At 36.0% G+C, this 15,210-nt stretch overlaps 2 protein-coding genes across 2 annotated transcripts; one reads left to right on the plus strand and one right to left on the minus strand.

Annotated features, from left to right (window-relative positions):
* Positions 1–274: 274 nt before the first annotated feature.
* Positions 275–6,937, plus strand: CHRNA5 (cholinergic receptor, nicotinic, alpha 5 (neuronal)). Its single transcript, XM_010160378.1, has 6 exons — positions 275–296; positions 465–616; positions 1,488–1,532; positions 2,933–3,042; positions 3,941–4,772; positions 6,776–6,937. The coding sequence occupies exons 1-6, from the start codon at positions 275–277 to the stop codon at positions 6,935–6,937; spliced, it is 1,323 nt and encodes a 440-aa protein (XP_010158680.1).
* A 3,504-nt stretch (positions 6,938–10,441) lies between these two features.
* CHRNA3 (cholinergic receptor, nicotinic, alpha 3 (neuronal)) lies at positions 10,442–14,265 on the minus strand (the record flags this gene model as incomplete). The annotated part of the gene is made up of 3 exons (XM_010160377.1): positions 10,442–10,570; positions 11,983–12,994; positions 14,156–14,265. Coding segments are annotated over 3 exons (1,251 nt in total), but the record flags the coding sequence as incomplete, so codon positions are not given.
* Between the last annotated feature and the right edge of the window lie 945 nt (positions 14,266–15,210).

Raw genomic sequence — 15,210 nt, forward strand, 5'->3', positions numbered from 1 at the left:
GGAAATAATGTATCAAACAGGAAGAGACTGGTGTTTCAAACTGCAGTGCAAGTCATGCAGTAGTATACTGAAGACCTGTGTAGTGTGGATGTAGGTTTTTACAAAGTACCACCTTGTTTCAGAATGATAGAACTTCAGTCCCCCACAGATAAGCTTTCCGTTTTAGAGGCTTTCTGTAATTGCATGGCACCAGCTAAATGATGTAAGTGCAATTTTTCCTTTGTTATTGCTAAAACTATGTTCTTGAGTCAGATTTTCAAAGTGTGATAGTGGCATGGAGATGCTAATAGAACCAGGTAATTTTATAAGAATTCTTCCAAGACCTTGGCCATGCTTCCAGGGAAGAGAGGATAGGATGAGAAATTTGAGTCTGTATAGACATATCTGAAGCTCTTTGGACACAGGAATGCAGATGTATACTGTTCATTTAAATCAGTGTTAATCAATGACTTTTTTTTATATAGGTATATCTGAACCTTCTTTTATTGCTAAAAGTGAAGATCGTTTGTTTAAACATTTATTTGAAGACTATCAAAAATGGGTTCGTCCAGTGGAACGCTTGAATGACACAATAAAAATAAAGTTTGGTCTTGCTATCTCTCAGCTAGTAGATGTGGTATGTATAGTAAATAAGTTTGGGGTTTGTTTTCCCTTAATTCCTAAAATTCTGAAGCATAATGTCATATGAAATAATTGTGCATATTTTAGCTTAAACAGAATAGGTTAACCCTCTCAAATTATCATCATGGTAATAAAAAAGGCATTGTAGATAGGGGCATGAAAAAGTAATTGAAAAGAGGTTGAGAAGACAAATGGCTTGTATGTTGAGTGGAGTTTTCAGGGGAAAAAAAAGATGAAATTCTTAAGCCTAGGGAATTGTGTTTTCATTTATTGGTTCGGTGGGAAAAACACATATTTTGAAACTTTATCAATCTCATTTTCATAAAATTCAGGAACACTTGCAAATACTGCGGCTTTTCCCTCATAATCAGCAAAAAAACCTGTAAGTCTTTTAATTTGTCACTTCCATAGCAATGAAGATTATCTTTTGGCATTACCTGTGAAGTAAAAGTGATGAACCAGATTATTTCCCCTCCCCCTGATACTTACTCTCTTCAGAATATTATTTTCAAATTGAGTTCACAGACTGTAGCTGTAAAGGGTAGTTTTTCTTCCGTATGTCAGCTGTTTCTTTATGTTTCTGTAGAAAAACAGTAAGTCTGCATAAAATAGAGTCACATAAAAATTAGAAGTGAGAAGAGGGACACAGAAGGAGAAAAAATATCACTTTTAACAGTTAAATAATCAAAGGTCATGACTGTATATTTATATGAGAACTTTTTTGATGAGAAACATCAAAAAAGCAGTGACTGGAATGCTTTTAGAAGTATTTTGTGATTTACATTACAGACCTCTGTGAACTAAAGCAGTTAGGAATGTACTGTGCAGATTTTTTTTTTTTAATAAAATATGCTTTATTTTTATAGGATGAGAAAAATCAGTTGATGACAACAAACGTCTGGTTGAAACAGGTATGTGTAAGATAGTGATGAAAAATTCTGAAGCTTCATAACTGCAAGTCAGAAGTTGTAAGAAACTTTTCTAATTAACTGTATATTCAGAAAAAAACATATTTGTTGCATAAATTTTTATTTTACATAATATCTTTTTTTAAAATGTTCCTGGAAATACTTTAAAGGATTAATTGTTATAAACTCTTTAAAAAAACCCTCAAAAACCCCAGAAAGAGGTAAATTTTTAAAAATTTGCATAACTAAAGGAAATTTGGTATGGCATTGCATGGCCATTTAATATACCAAGGTGTGTGTGTCCAACCATAGAAGTTACTGCTTTGGTACATAAGTTTTCTTTCAAGAACCATATAAAGTATGGGATTGTGTAGTCTTTAGTATAATAGTTTTAAGATTTTTCTCCTGTGGAGTACTTGAGATTATTGGATAAACATCACAGAAGAATTACAATTTTCAAATTTATTTATGCTTGCTATAAAGAGCTACTTTTTCCTCTTAAGAATATTTATTGGTAGGAGAAAGCCTCAAGCTTTATAATAATTGGAGTCCAATGCAAAACTTATTGGCCACTATTAACTTGGGAAATGCTGCTCATAAATCATTTGTGATTTAATTTCAAGAATGTTTGGTGACCCTAATTATAATTATTAGCTTTCTAATTGACTTTTTTGGGGGCTACTTCCTTGGGCTTTTTACCTTGTTGCTTCCCATTCTCTTCTTCTCCAGTAACTGTAACTTCAGGCATATTTTTTCTTTTCAGGAAAACTTTGAATTACTCAGCAAGTATGAGATGGCAGTTTGTCAGTCATAACACTTTGTGACCTCTTAATAGTTTCTGCAGAACTTGTTGCAGTTGAAGCAGTTAAAATAAAATAAGAACTGACCTGAGTATGCACGTTAAAATTCTGTGTTATGGTGAATTCCTAGAGACCTGCATTTTTCCTCTTGAGCTATTAGCTCAAGTGTAAACTTACCAAATTTTTACTGTGCTTTTAATCCTGCTATTTTTAGTGTTGCTGGTAGAAATGGGAATGACTATTGTGTGAGAGTTACAGCCTGATTTTTTTTTTGGATGATGAAAATGTTTAAATTGCTTATGATCTGCTTCCAAAATAGCTGATATTCATTCCAAACAAGCTTTTTTCAAATTTAATAGTCTGTATGTTATAATAGCTATGACTTCTGTATATACATGCGTTGAAAAAGGATTTTAATATCTTAAGTTCTGTACAAAAATACTGTCAAGTGGCTCTTACAATGAAAAACAAATATTGGATGAGGTAAATAGATGTCTGTTCACCAAATTCACTGCAAATTTTAGAAGCCTATTTTTGTTCAGTCATACTCTGCTTAAATTAACTTAATAATAATAATGATTTTTATGTCTGACAAATCCACAGGAATGGATAGATGTAAAATTAAGGTGGAATCCCGAAGACTATGCTGGAATAACATCTATTCGTGTCCCATCAGATTCTATTTGGATTCCAGATATAGTATTGTATGACAAGTAAGATTTTAATCTCCTCATATAAAATACATTTACTTTCAAACTTTATGGCCCAAGGTACTTCTCAGAGGCTCATTGGATAGATTATGCCTATAGAATTAGTAGAGCTAAGAATACATGCAAGAATTTGTCTCTGCATGCAAATAATTTTGTTGCCATGTTAAATGCTTAAACATTTTGCGCTGTTTTGGTATGGAATTTTTACTTCTGCCTGTAAACTCTTTTTTAATTAGAAAACAATGTCTTGTACAGTGTTAGGTGCAAACTAATAGTGTAGAGTGATGAGAGGGAAGAAAGTAATTCATGCTGATGCAAATTGTATTCAGCATGGATTTAAAATTAATTACACAATACTTTTTTCACAGAATTAACAGATCTCAGAAGCAATAACTTTTGAATTAACCTTTCTGTTCAACTCAGGTGCATATACAATGCTTGTACATTTCCTGACTTGAGCCTGTTGCAGTAATTGTAAATTCAAGGTTGGAGGTGGCACACAAGTATTATTTTACTTGTTTAATTTTTTTTTCTTCAATAATTATGATTTGGCCAAATTAAAAAGTATTTAGTCTGTATTACCAATAGAAACACCAGTTTGGTCATGCTATTTATTATAAAGTCAGGAGTTTTTACAATTCCTTGCATAAGTCTTTGGGACCATAGAAAGTTGCACAAATCTTTTTGTGATGTGAAGTTATTATTCACTCTTTCAAAGCTGCTTAAATGTATGAGATTCAGATTTAAAAAAAAAAAGTTGTCTAAGAATACAATACAAAATTTTGGCTATGAATGGGGAGAAAGGATAAACAGCTGAAATGACAATAAGAAGACATATTTTCTTATTTAAGAACCTCACACAGCCCCCACTGTAATAGCCTGTATATATTTCTTCTTTTAGTGCAGATGGACGTTTTGAGGGAACATCTACAAAAACTGTGGTAAAATATGATGGCACCATTGCTTGGACTCCACCAGCAAACTACAAAAGTTCTTGTACTATTGACGTAACTTTCTTCCCCTTTGACCTCCAAAATTGCTCTATGAAATTTGGTTCCTGGACTTACGATGGCTCACAGGTTGATATAATTCTTGAAGACTACGATGTAGACAAAAGAGACTTTTTTGATAATGGAGAATGGGAAATAGTGGCTGCAACAGGGAGCAAGGGAAATAGGACTGATGGATGCTGCTGGTATCCTTTCGTTACATATTCATTTATAATTAGACGTTTGCCACTTTTTTACACATTGTTTCTCATTATTCCTTGTATTGGGCTTTCATTTCTAACTGTCCTTGTCTTCTATCTTCCTTCAAATGAGGGTGAAAAAATTTCACTTTGCACTTCAGTACTGGTATCTTTGACTGTTTTTCTCCTTGTTATTGAAGAGATTATTCCATCATCTTCTAAAGTTATCCCACTTATAGGAGAGTACTTGGTGTTTACTATGATATTTGTGACATTGTCCATTGTGATAACTGTCTTTGCTATCAATATTCATCATCGTTCTTCATCTACACACAATGCTATGGCACCTTGGGTTCGCAAGATATTTCTTCACAAACTTCCCAAGCTGCTTTGCATGAGAAGTCATGTAGATAGATACTTCGCTCAGAAGGAGGAAACAGGAAATACGAATGGATCAGAATCATCTAGGAACACCTTGGAAGCAGCTCTAGATTCTATCCGATATATTACAAGGCATGTTATGAAGGAGAATGAAGTTCGCGAGGTGGGTGCATTAGTCCTATTACACTGATTTTGTAAAACTGGAAATGAGAAAACCAAGTAATGGTTTACCGTGCATTTGCGTATTGGATATGTGCTATGGGATTTCCAGTTCTTGTCTTTCACTGGAAGCCATGTAATTATTTCTTCTGCAAAGAATTTCAAGTGTGGTACAACACTGAGAATTCTTGTAGATATTGGGCTGATAGAACAGTATTGTAGACATGGGGCTGATACAGAACCCAAGGACAATATGGTCCTTTGCCGCCTTCTGTAAGTAGGTTCATGTTGTGAATTACATATTTTCAGAGATACTTGTCTGTTACAAGAATATGTACACTAACTGTTCCCTACAGTGCTGCTGGATGTGACTTTCATGGTGAGAGAAGTAGGTATTTTTCATTTTAATGTTTCATTTTAAAAATGCATTTGCCTTACATTTTTAGAATAAATACTGCTTACCCTTATTTTGCAGCTTTCAATTCCAAATACAACCAGTTTTACTGCCCTAACCCAAATAAGTTTAAATACAAGCTGTAGTCATGTTGGTCATTTTATGCTGAAATCAGTCTTGGACTAGCTGACTTACTGAGTGTTTTCTTCTAGCCCTATTATTATTTGTCTCTAAATTATATCAAAAGATGTCAAAGGCTTTTTTTTGGTCTGTACATTTGCACTCTGAACTAACCTTAATGGATATTCACACCATTTGGGTAAGAGCATTATGAATCTATTTTCTGTGCTTTTTAAACTAGCACAATTAGAACATCAGACTTAAATGATATTTTCAGGCTAGTGTAGAAATACAGAAGTTTGTTGTGTGGTCTCATGATACTGCTGTTTCTGATGGCAAAGCCTGATATTCTTTCAGTTTGTACAGAAATGCCTGTTGTCAGAAGTTGCGGGTTGCTGAAAGCAGGTTCTTGCATCCTAGTCTAGGAGTAAGCTAACTCCTCTAATGTAACTTCTTGGGATTCAACTCTGACATTGTCACAGTTTATATATCCTATATGGGGAATAAATGTATCTATTGTACTGTTAAAACAGCTTCTAATACCCTGCATTATATAAACTACACAAATAATATAGTTTGCTATTAAATATATAATTTCCTGTAAATTAAGGATTGGTTTTCTCTTAATGAACTTGCTCTGTGTGACTGTGACTGACAAGGGAGGTGGTAAGTGTTTTGGTTTTTGTGTGTAATGTTGTTGTGACCTCAGAAATTAAAGTAGAGCCAACCAGGAATTCACTTGTATTTTAATCTTTGGGCTCCAAAGAATGCAAGCTGCAATTGCAAAGCACTGTTAATAAAAGCTGCACAGCTAGTGCTGTTATACCTTTGTCTCTTAGGAAGCAATAGACCTGGGAAATGTGGATAGCTCCAGTTCAAATCGAAGGCAATTGCTTGGCAGGGTTTTAATTTGCTCGCACAATTATATCTGCTGTACTTCAAAACTGTGTATAGATATGAATAATCCTGTCAAAAAGGAAAACAGTCTGGAAAGCACTGTGAGTATTCTCCCTAGTGTACAATTCTGTGCAGCAGTAACTTCACAGCTTTCAAGTCTTGCGTGCAACACAACAGCTGCTGTCTACTGTTAATTTTTTATTTATTGTTTTAGTTGGTTGGTTTGGTTTAACAACTTTTGGCTCTAGCTCCTACCCAGGAATTCCAGTGTATAATGACACTCTGGCATGAATCCTAAATCCTGTAGTGTGTTAGAAAATTGCATACCAATTTCATCACTCCGTAGTTCAGGGTGTTCATTGCTTGTCAGGGCTAGTTTCTGTGCTAAAATCTAGTATTGGTCTTTCTTCAGTCTTCATCGAGGGAGGTTTGTTCTAGTTCATAGTGTAATCATTGAAAGTTATTAAAGGGGGTTACTAAATGGACCTGATTAGAAAAAAGTGGACTGTGAAGTGGTGAGGTATTGCAGGGCTTGGTACTGTATTTTCACCTGTTCTCGCACAGTCTGAACTACTCCTGTGCTCTTTGTATTTTAGGTTGTTGAAGACTGGAAATTTATTGCTCAGGTGCTTGACCGAATGTTTCTATGGACTTTTCTTCTGGTTTCAATAATTGGATCACTTGTGTTATTTATTCCTGTTATTCATAAATGGGCAAGTATAATAGTACCCACACACATAGGCAGTACAAATGCATAAAGTAGTTTTAGATCTGTCTCCTGCTAATATGGCGCTAAGGAGTTTTGCAGTAGCTCTGTTTCCATGCATGTTCTTTGTAGACATGCTTCTGATAGAGTAAAATAAATAAAATATCCAAAGCCAGAAAATTATGTTTATATTGAAGCATGGCATCCCTAGGACACATAGAATTCAATTTGCTTATTGCCAGTCTACTAAGTTACTTGTAAATCAGGTCAGAATTAAAAGGACCTTCTCAAGCATTTGCATGTACGATATGTCAGAAAAGCATACACTGGCACCTACTGCAAAATAGAAGGATTAAAAATTTTTCAATGATGATCACTGTAGTCCAATTATTAAATTACTATATAAATTGTTATATTGAGCATTAAATATTTGCAGATATCTACTCAGCAGGGTTGCTTATTTCAATTTACTTTAATATGTGAAGGAAAATGTTTATCAGCTCTCTTGAATGTGTTGTAAAAGTATAAAGTTTCTACATAGTAAATTTAAAATAATAATGAAAATACAATTTAAACTTCCCATGCATTCAACATATAAGTAAAAATATTGATTTGGCTATGTTTTTCCTTTATGAATTTCCAGTGGAGTTTTCTTCTAAACTTAAAAGCTTGTTAATTCTATCATACTAGCATGAACATTTAATACAGTAAGCCTTAATATGCCTACAGGGTACATGTATATCGTTATCTGTATCAGCTATGGAAAAGAAGGCAAAGACAATTAAATGAATGCCCAAGTTACACAAGTATTCTAGTAGACTGTAATATTCAGATTTCCTTATTCTTGATAAAGAATTTGATATGGTATGTTATCTGCAAACAAGTTAATCATTTCCTGCCTTCGTGTGATAATCAGAATTATTTTTTAAGCACAGATAGATGGAATTTGGGGAATGCCTTTCTGAAGGAAATAGGTTCAGAATTACTATGCTGTGTTAGCAAATATTCACACATCTGTTAAACTGAACTTGGAAATCTACCTTTAATAGGTTCTCCCCTTTATACAACCATATGTAAACAGCTTTGCATGCTTTGGGTTTCAGCACTCTCAGAAAAATGAACTTGCAACTTTTTAAATAATCCATTAAAATATATTCTTTAAGTACTGATTTTAAATTCTTTACATTCATTCCAATGCCACCTTTCTTAAAAGCTTTATTTCCGGAGGAGTCTCTACAATAAATGGCAGTTTTCCCGCACCAAAGTTTTGTCAATGTACTTCATGGTATAGGTGCATCCTGCAGGGCTAATACAGTAACACCAAACTGGAGCAAGTCTTGGGAAGTTTGTTGTTGTGTTTTAAATTACTGCATTAACAGTAACATGTTTAGGTGAAAAGTTTAATGTAAATTGTGATGTCTTTGATAATGAAAGTTTTTATAGTGATTATGAATTTGGAAAATGAATACTTTCCCCCTATCCTTCTCCCTGGTATATCCTTCAGAATAGCACTGTTTGGTACTGTACTGATTATAATACTGATTGTTTCTGTCATAACTTATATATAATTGAATATTTATTTCAAATTGTTTTCACCTGTAGGCCATTCTTGTTTTTCTGTAGCTTTTTAAGGCTCGCAGACAGGGAAATGATGCCAGGCAAGCTTTTTAAAAATGTTTTTGGTTCCATCTTTTTTATTTTAATACCAATTAATAGATAATTCTCATTGTAACTCTTCTTGTTCAGTTATACAATTACATCTGGCACTGGATATCCATATTGCCTCTATTCCCATCATAAATAATTTAAAAAGTGAATGTGCGAAGATGATCTGGTTTAATCCATTAATATAATAAATTTAACTTTTGCAGTATTGCTAAGATTAAACAATGCATCAGTGACTTTCTCTGTGTGGAAGTTGCAGAAATACTTTGCATTTGAAGAGGAAATCTAAAATCTTTTTATAGTCCTCCTTTGAATTTGGGTTTGAATTACTGAAGTTTACTCTTACCTGAACAGAAAGCAAAGTAAGTGAAACTATAGATTAGCTATATATATAATGTCTTTTTAACCCCCCCCCATCTCTTTCCTCTTTTTAAATGATGTCCGTAGACTGCTCAATTATATCATAAGGTGATTGGCAGCATATTGGTCAATCGAGTCACAGTCTTTATAGTTGTATAAACTCAAAATTTTTGCAAATGCATGCATTTCTTTTAGTCACTTCTACAACCTGATCATGGTAAATACAGGTAAGTTAGCTGATACTAGAATCCTTGGGTTCTTCAGCTGATCATCTGGTGTGTCTGAAACAATTTTAATAGACTCAGAAGCATGGACCTTTACTTACGTAACTTCTTTCTGAATGTATTGAAATGTAGCTAATGCTACTACCTATAGAGGTTTTTGTCACTCGGTCAAAATAAATTTAAAAAAAAAGTGCACAATTTACAACAGCTTGATTGTCTTTATTTTCATATATGTTACATGACTTGATACTCTGTATTTTCATAAATGGTACATCACTTGATACTCTGTATTTCCAGAAAGTTTCCAGTTTAGTACAGAACAGTTCATATTTTTACAAAATATTTTCTCATTACAGTATTCTGTTGCAGTCTCTATTCATGCCCTTAAATTATCCGCAGTTACTGATTTTTAAAACCAGAAACGTATGCCTAAGAGGCAACTTTAGCATATTTTACAGAACAATTTCGTATCTGCCTGCCTTCCCTTGTCATAAAACACTGTAGTATAGTGGGATGCTTCTGTAGCCAAACTATCCTATCAAACTATTTTGATCCTTTGCATAACCAGGAGACTGTATCTTAGTGTGTGTTTTACTTGTACATAGTTTTAAACATTATTAAGTTTGAATAGCTTATTTTTTCTGACAGTCTTCTCATACATTGAAATATGGGGAGGCACAGTGTTTACATTATGGCTGCTTAATTACCATCATCTATTATTTACCTATTTGTTGTCCTTTTGTAATAAAGCTGCCTGTGGTGCTTTCCTCCCACAGTTTGAGTCATATGATACACCAGGTGGCAATGTCTGCATTCTAGTAATTTGGTATGTATGCTTCCTAAACCATTTGTTCTCATGAGGGCATGTGTCGAACTCAGCACGAGCTTGTTCCAAGAAGATCCTGTCATGGTCTGAAGTGACTTGGCACCAGAGTCATGGAAACAAACCTAATAGCCTAAAGTATTCAATCTGTCTGGACTTTCTGAATATTCATGGAATTTTCAGTTTCTTTATCAACCCCTTCTTAAAGCATTCCTATCAAGTTTAACGTACTACCTGTGTCTTTTCCAGTTACTGTAAAAAGTAGCTGTCGAGCATAGCTCATGTTACTTGGAGATGAGCGGTCATAAATGTTCAAAATATTTTTTTTCCTGTTTTCACATTTTTAACACCTTTAGTCAAGCAAAGTTGAGGCCAAGAGAGATCCTTACTCTACTACACATTGAAGAGACATGAGGTGCTGGAGTGGGGGTGCAGAGTTGGTTGGCAAAAGTTTTATTTGATTTCACAACATAGTATTTAATCTTTACATTTCATCTCCAGCCATCAAGGGTTGTAAAAACAATCCTGCTGTTCCTAGAATACATACCAGGATGAAAACCCACAGAAAAATACGATCGATTACCATGGCAACGTATTTCCAGTCATCCTGAATCTGAAAAATAAATTGAATAGGAAGTAGGCATATTTATTGGATGAATAACTTGCATTAGCAATTAGTACCAATTAACAGAGAGAGCATAGTTTTTTCCATATGTAGATGTCTTTCATCTCTGCACAACTGACTTATCTCTCTTTTCACTGACAAATGAATTCGTTTGTGAGACTATTTATTTGAATATGGTATTTGTGGCAAAGCCAAAAGCTGCTACTTCAAATACAGAGTTGTTCACTGAGACACTGGACTTCATGGGATACAGCTTCTCGTCTGTATGCCAACAATGAAAGTGAAATTCTTAGATTATCAGGTTTGTCTGGAAAACTTCAGTGAAACAGGCTGCTCCTACTGATCTTTAGGCAGTATGTAAAAAGAGAAAGGTTAACTGGTGTATAATTATTTGGTACATTTCCTATGTGGTACTGAAATGTAAGTGTTCTCATGCATGGTGTAAAGTCCATCATCTTACCTTCCTTGTAGAGAGGGAACCAAGCTTCCAAAAAACCAGATTTTTCTAATTTTCTTTTTACAGTGAGCATTAGAACAAGAGTGGCACTAAAGTATTATGTAAGTTGTAACTACATTAGGTGATCATTTTATAATAACTCTTGAGATGAAAATTTAATTTTTTACTTCATTTTTCTTCAGGAAAGCTAATAATAATGCATTCGTTGTTTTAGAAGTTTTGCGCTTTTTAGCTTAGAAGTTGTTTGATAAGGCAAACCAAAACAACCTCAGACTTTCTATACTAACGAATTCTAAATGAAGTTCTGATTTCAGCATAATCAAATACCTTCATTCTAACTTTAAGGTCTGCAATGCAGCTGATTTAAATTCAGTGACAATTGTGGTCGTGTTGCTACTGCTCTTAATATGTTTTAAGAACGTGATAAAAAGAAAACTAATTTTTTTTTTTTTGCGTTAAGATGCAGTTTTATTAAAGACGATGGTCCCTGTCCTGCAGCAGTTTACTCCGCAGCAGCAGCAGAATAAGCAATATCATCGCTGCAAAGGACATTCATTCTTACATTCTTTGTTATTGACAGTAAGCAGTGGGAGGGAGAATGTAGCTTTCTAACAGCAGAGTCAGCAAATTCCACTATTAAGATTATAACTTGGAAAATCCTCACTCGAAATCTTGTAGGATGGATACACAAGTGTGTTTCCCCAGCAGTGGTTACCTTAACATGCTTCACTCAGTGTATGTGTTGTCAGTAAAGGCAATGTTGTGCTGCTTCCCAACATTACCTGCATTCAAAATTACATATATTTTAGTACAGCTTCAGTAATATTTACTTCTATAAAATAATGGTCTGTGTTGTCCTTTCCTCCCCACCCCCCTCATCTTAGAAAGCACACTAATGGCAGATGGTGTCTGCAGTTTGAGTAACAGTAAAATATGTTCTTACCTCTTTTGCTTCGTTCTGCATTTTCATATTTTCTGCAATGTATTTAACACTCTCAATGGCATCTCTCATTTCTGGTGACAGAACTGAAAATGAAAACAGAGGATCTACAGACTCAGAGCTTGAACTTCTTGTGAGATTGCCACTGAAATCCGAGAACTTCATTCGTTGGTACTGACAACAGCTGCACGCCGTATCTTGACACACAAAGCCATCTTTGCAGCATTTGGTTTCAGAACTATTGAAGCAATTTAAGTTGGAAAACTCAGAAGTGAAAAATTGTTTTGGCTTCTGATTACTCTCTTCATCATTGGCAGGCCTTGTCATAAACATGATCCTGGGAAGTAAGTTCAAGAAAATGGTTCTCACCCACACAGGCATCGTGTGGGTCTTGGGTGTTCTGTAGTGCACGTTGAGTACAAATACCGTAATGACAATAGATAGAGTTACAAATATCATGGTGAAAAGGAGGTATTCCCCAATAAGTGGAATTACCAGGGAAGTAGAAGGTATGGTTTCTGTGATAACAAGAAGGAACACTGTTAAGGATAGAAGGACTGATATGCAGAGTGTCACCTTCTCACCACAGTCTGAAGGCAAATAGAAAACTAACACGGTCAGAAAAGAAATCAGCAGACATGGAATAATCATATTGATAGTGTAAAATAAAGGTAAACGTCTGATGTAAAGAGAATATGTGATGTCTGGGTATATCTCTTCACAGCAGTTGTATTTGATGTCATGTTTATACCCAGGAGCTTTAATAATAGCCCATTCTCCACTCTCCCAGTAATCTTTCAGGTTCATTGTAGAGCCAATTAAAACTAAGTCAATTTTGGCTTTATCGTAAGACCAGGAACCAAACTTCATGGTGCAGTTCTGATAGTCAAATGGGAAGTAGGTTACATCTATTTTGCATGAGCTTTTAAATATAGCTGGAGGTATCCAGGTCACATCACCCGTGTATTTTAATAGGGCCTTTGTCTTGTCATCAACCTGGAAATCCCCAACTGCACTGTAAAGCAAATAAAAAAAGCAAAAATTAGAATGCAGCTACTCCAGGTAGTTTCATATATTCAGATTATATACATTGACTCTAATCTGTTTCGGGGTAAGTCAACAATTACATGCTGACATGGAGCTGAACTGCATGTGCAGGACTGAGTCAGCTGTCATAAATTTGCATAGTTAAACTGAAATACACAGCTGTATAAATTTACCATGGAGAATTTGAAAGGAAATACTCAAAGCAGTAAATAGTATATTGCAAATGGCAGTCTGAGAGGATGATCATTGCAGGTCCCTTCCAACCGAACTATTTTATTCCAGATCAAGCACGCCACAACCCAAGGGCTGATAAGAAGATAGCTGCAGTACTGGTATTCCATCTCTTCTGTGGACAGTGCAGGTAGTAGCTATGGAAAGGGGGATTAGGGTTGGGTGCATCTTTGCATAAAAAGTGTGTTTGGTGAGGGTTTTTTTAAGCCCTACATTGCTATCCTGATCACATGGGTCATAGAAGATCTGTGTGACAATTTCAGTTGTTTATTTGAAAAAGTAAAACTAATAATGTGATTTGAAGTTTTAAGGCCATGGTTAGAAAAGGAGTGTCATTGCTGTTGTTCCACAGACCTAAGCTTTGGATCTGTGTGGCTAAGTCCATGTCACTGAGAACTGCTTCCCCACAGAGCAGAGGGATCCATTTAGTTACAGTTTGGCTCCTCACAGTCTCAGCGACTGACATCCAAAGTTAACCTTAGCTGTGGCTTTTATATGTCAACACTATTATCGTGAAAGATGGCAAATGGTGAGTTTAACTGCTGAAAAGCTAGAATTTGTAGGGTTTTTCAGTTAAAGGGCTGACTTGCAGACACGAGCCTTGCAGTCTAAGGGAACTTCTTTGCCACCTCCCTTGCAGACTGATAAAAATAATGCAAGAGTGAGCTCTTGTGACGGGGAAAAGCAAAGTTCCAGGTTAGGAGCTGACTCCTGCCCAGTGATGCTGATGTAGGTGGCGTGGAGGTGAGTACAGCACTAGGGGGATGTGGGACACGAGTGTGTTGAAAACCAGGATTTTTTCAGTTAAATCAGCGAATCTGCTACTGATTTTTTTTTAAACTAGTAACATCACCCCCCTTCTTTCTGAATTAAGAAGATAAATATGCAAGAGTCTTACTTGTTATATAAAACAATATCTGGCTTCCAGATCTGGCCAGATGGTACTCGGATGAATTCAGCACCTCCATAGTCTGCTGGATTCCACCGAAGCTTGTAATCATTCCAGATCTAATTATGGAAGAAATGAGTCTATGTTAGGTTTGTGAAGAAATTGAAGTTCAGTGGACTAGACTCAAATGAAATTTCTGTTTTAATTTGGACACTGCGATGGTTACGTATTTCGTAGCAAACGTGTCTGTGGCTTATTTGCATGGTGATAGTTGGTCTAGATGTGATTTAGGTGTGTGTGACTCCATGTCCTGGGAATGGCTACTCAGTAGCTGAAACAAGGTGAAAGAGGGAATAAGATACTCCCTTACCAGAGAGCGTGGGACTTGATTAATACCTGGCTTTTTGAGGCCTAAGTTACCTGTGAGGTGGTGAAAACATTCATAGGAGGCTCTGGTGCTAGGTGTGAGCAGTGAGTGGGGACCCTGCATAGAAAGGCTGCAGGGCGGCATTGCTCAGTTGTGACTTGTTCATTAGGGCTCGTTAAACCCCAGTTTAACAAAGTTGAATATTAAGCCGAAGCCTGGAATTAAGCTCTGTTATTGGTTATTGGAAGTTGGTTATTAAGCTCACTGCAACAGTGGGTAATTACATTTTTAACCTATAAAGATCCTTTTAAGTGAGGTCAGCTTTTTTGGTTTGTTTCCACTTTCCAGGAGCTAACAGCACCGAGCGATGCTGTGTGGGACCTCTGTGCTGAGGTGCTTTCTCTGTGCATTGGTGTCTGCGTTTGGGCGTCTTCAGAGCACAAATACAGTATTCAGCGACTGTGTTAAGTGTAGGAGGGTTAGGGCTGCAGCCGACGGCTCACAGCCCGAGTAACACCTGCACCCCGAGCCAAGCCCATATTTAAACGCTGCAACACCCAGGGTCGGTGGCGACGACGTTGTTTCTGGCCAGTCAGTTAACGAGGTGCGAGGTGCCCCCTGTCAGGGAGTCGGCCGGGGATGAGCAACGCTGCTGCCCTCGTCTCCAGCGGGGGCGGGCGGCTGAGGCGGGCGGCTG

The sequence above is a fragment of the Eurypyga helias genome, unplaced genomic scaffold, assembly GCF_000690775.1.
Source record: "Eurypyga helias isolate BGI_N326 unplaced genomic scaffold, ASM69077v1 scaffold28001, whole genome shotgun sequence".
In the NCBI taxonomy this organism is placed as follows: domain Eukaryota; kingdom Metazoa; phylum Chordata; class Aves; order Eurypygiformes; family Eurypygidae; genus Eurypyga; species Eurypyga helias.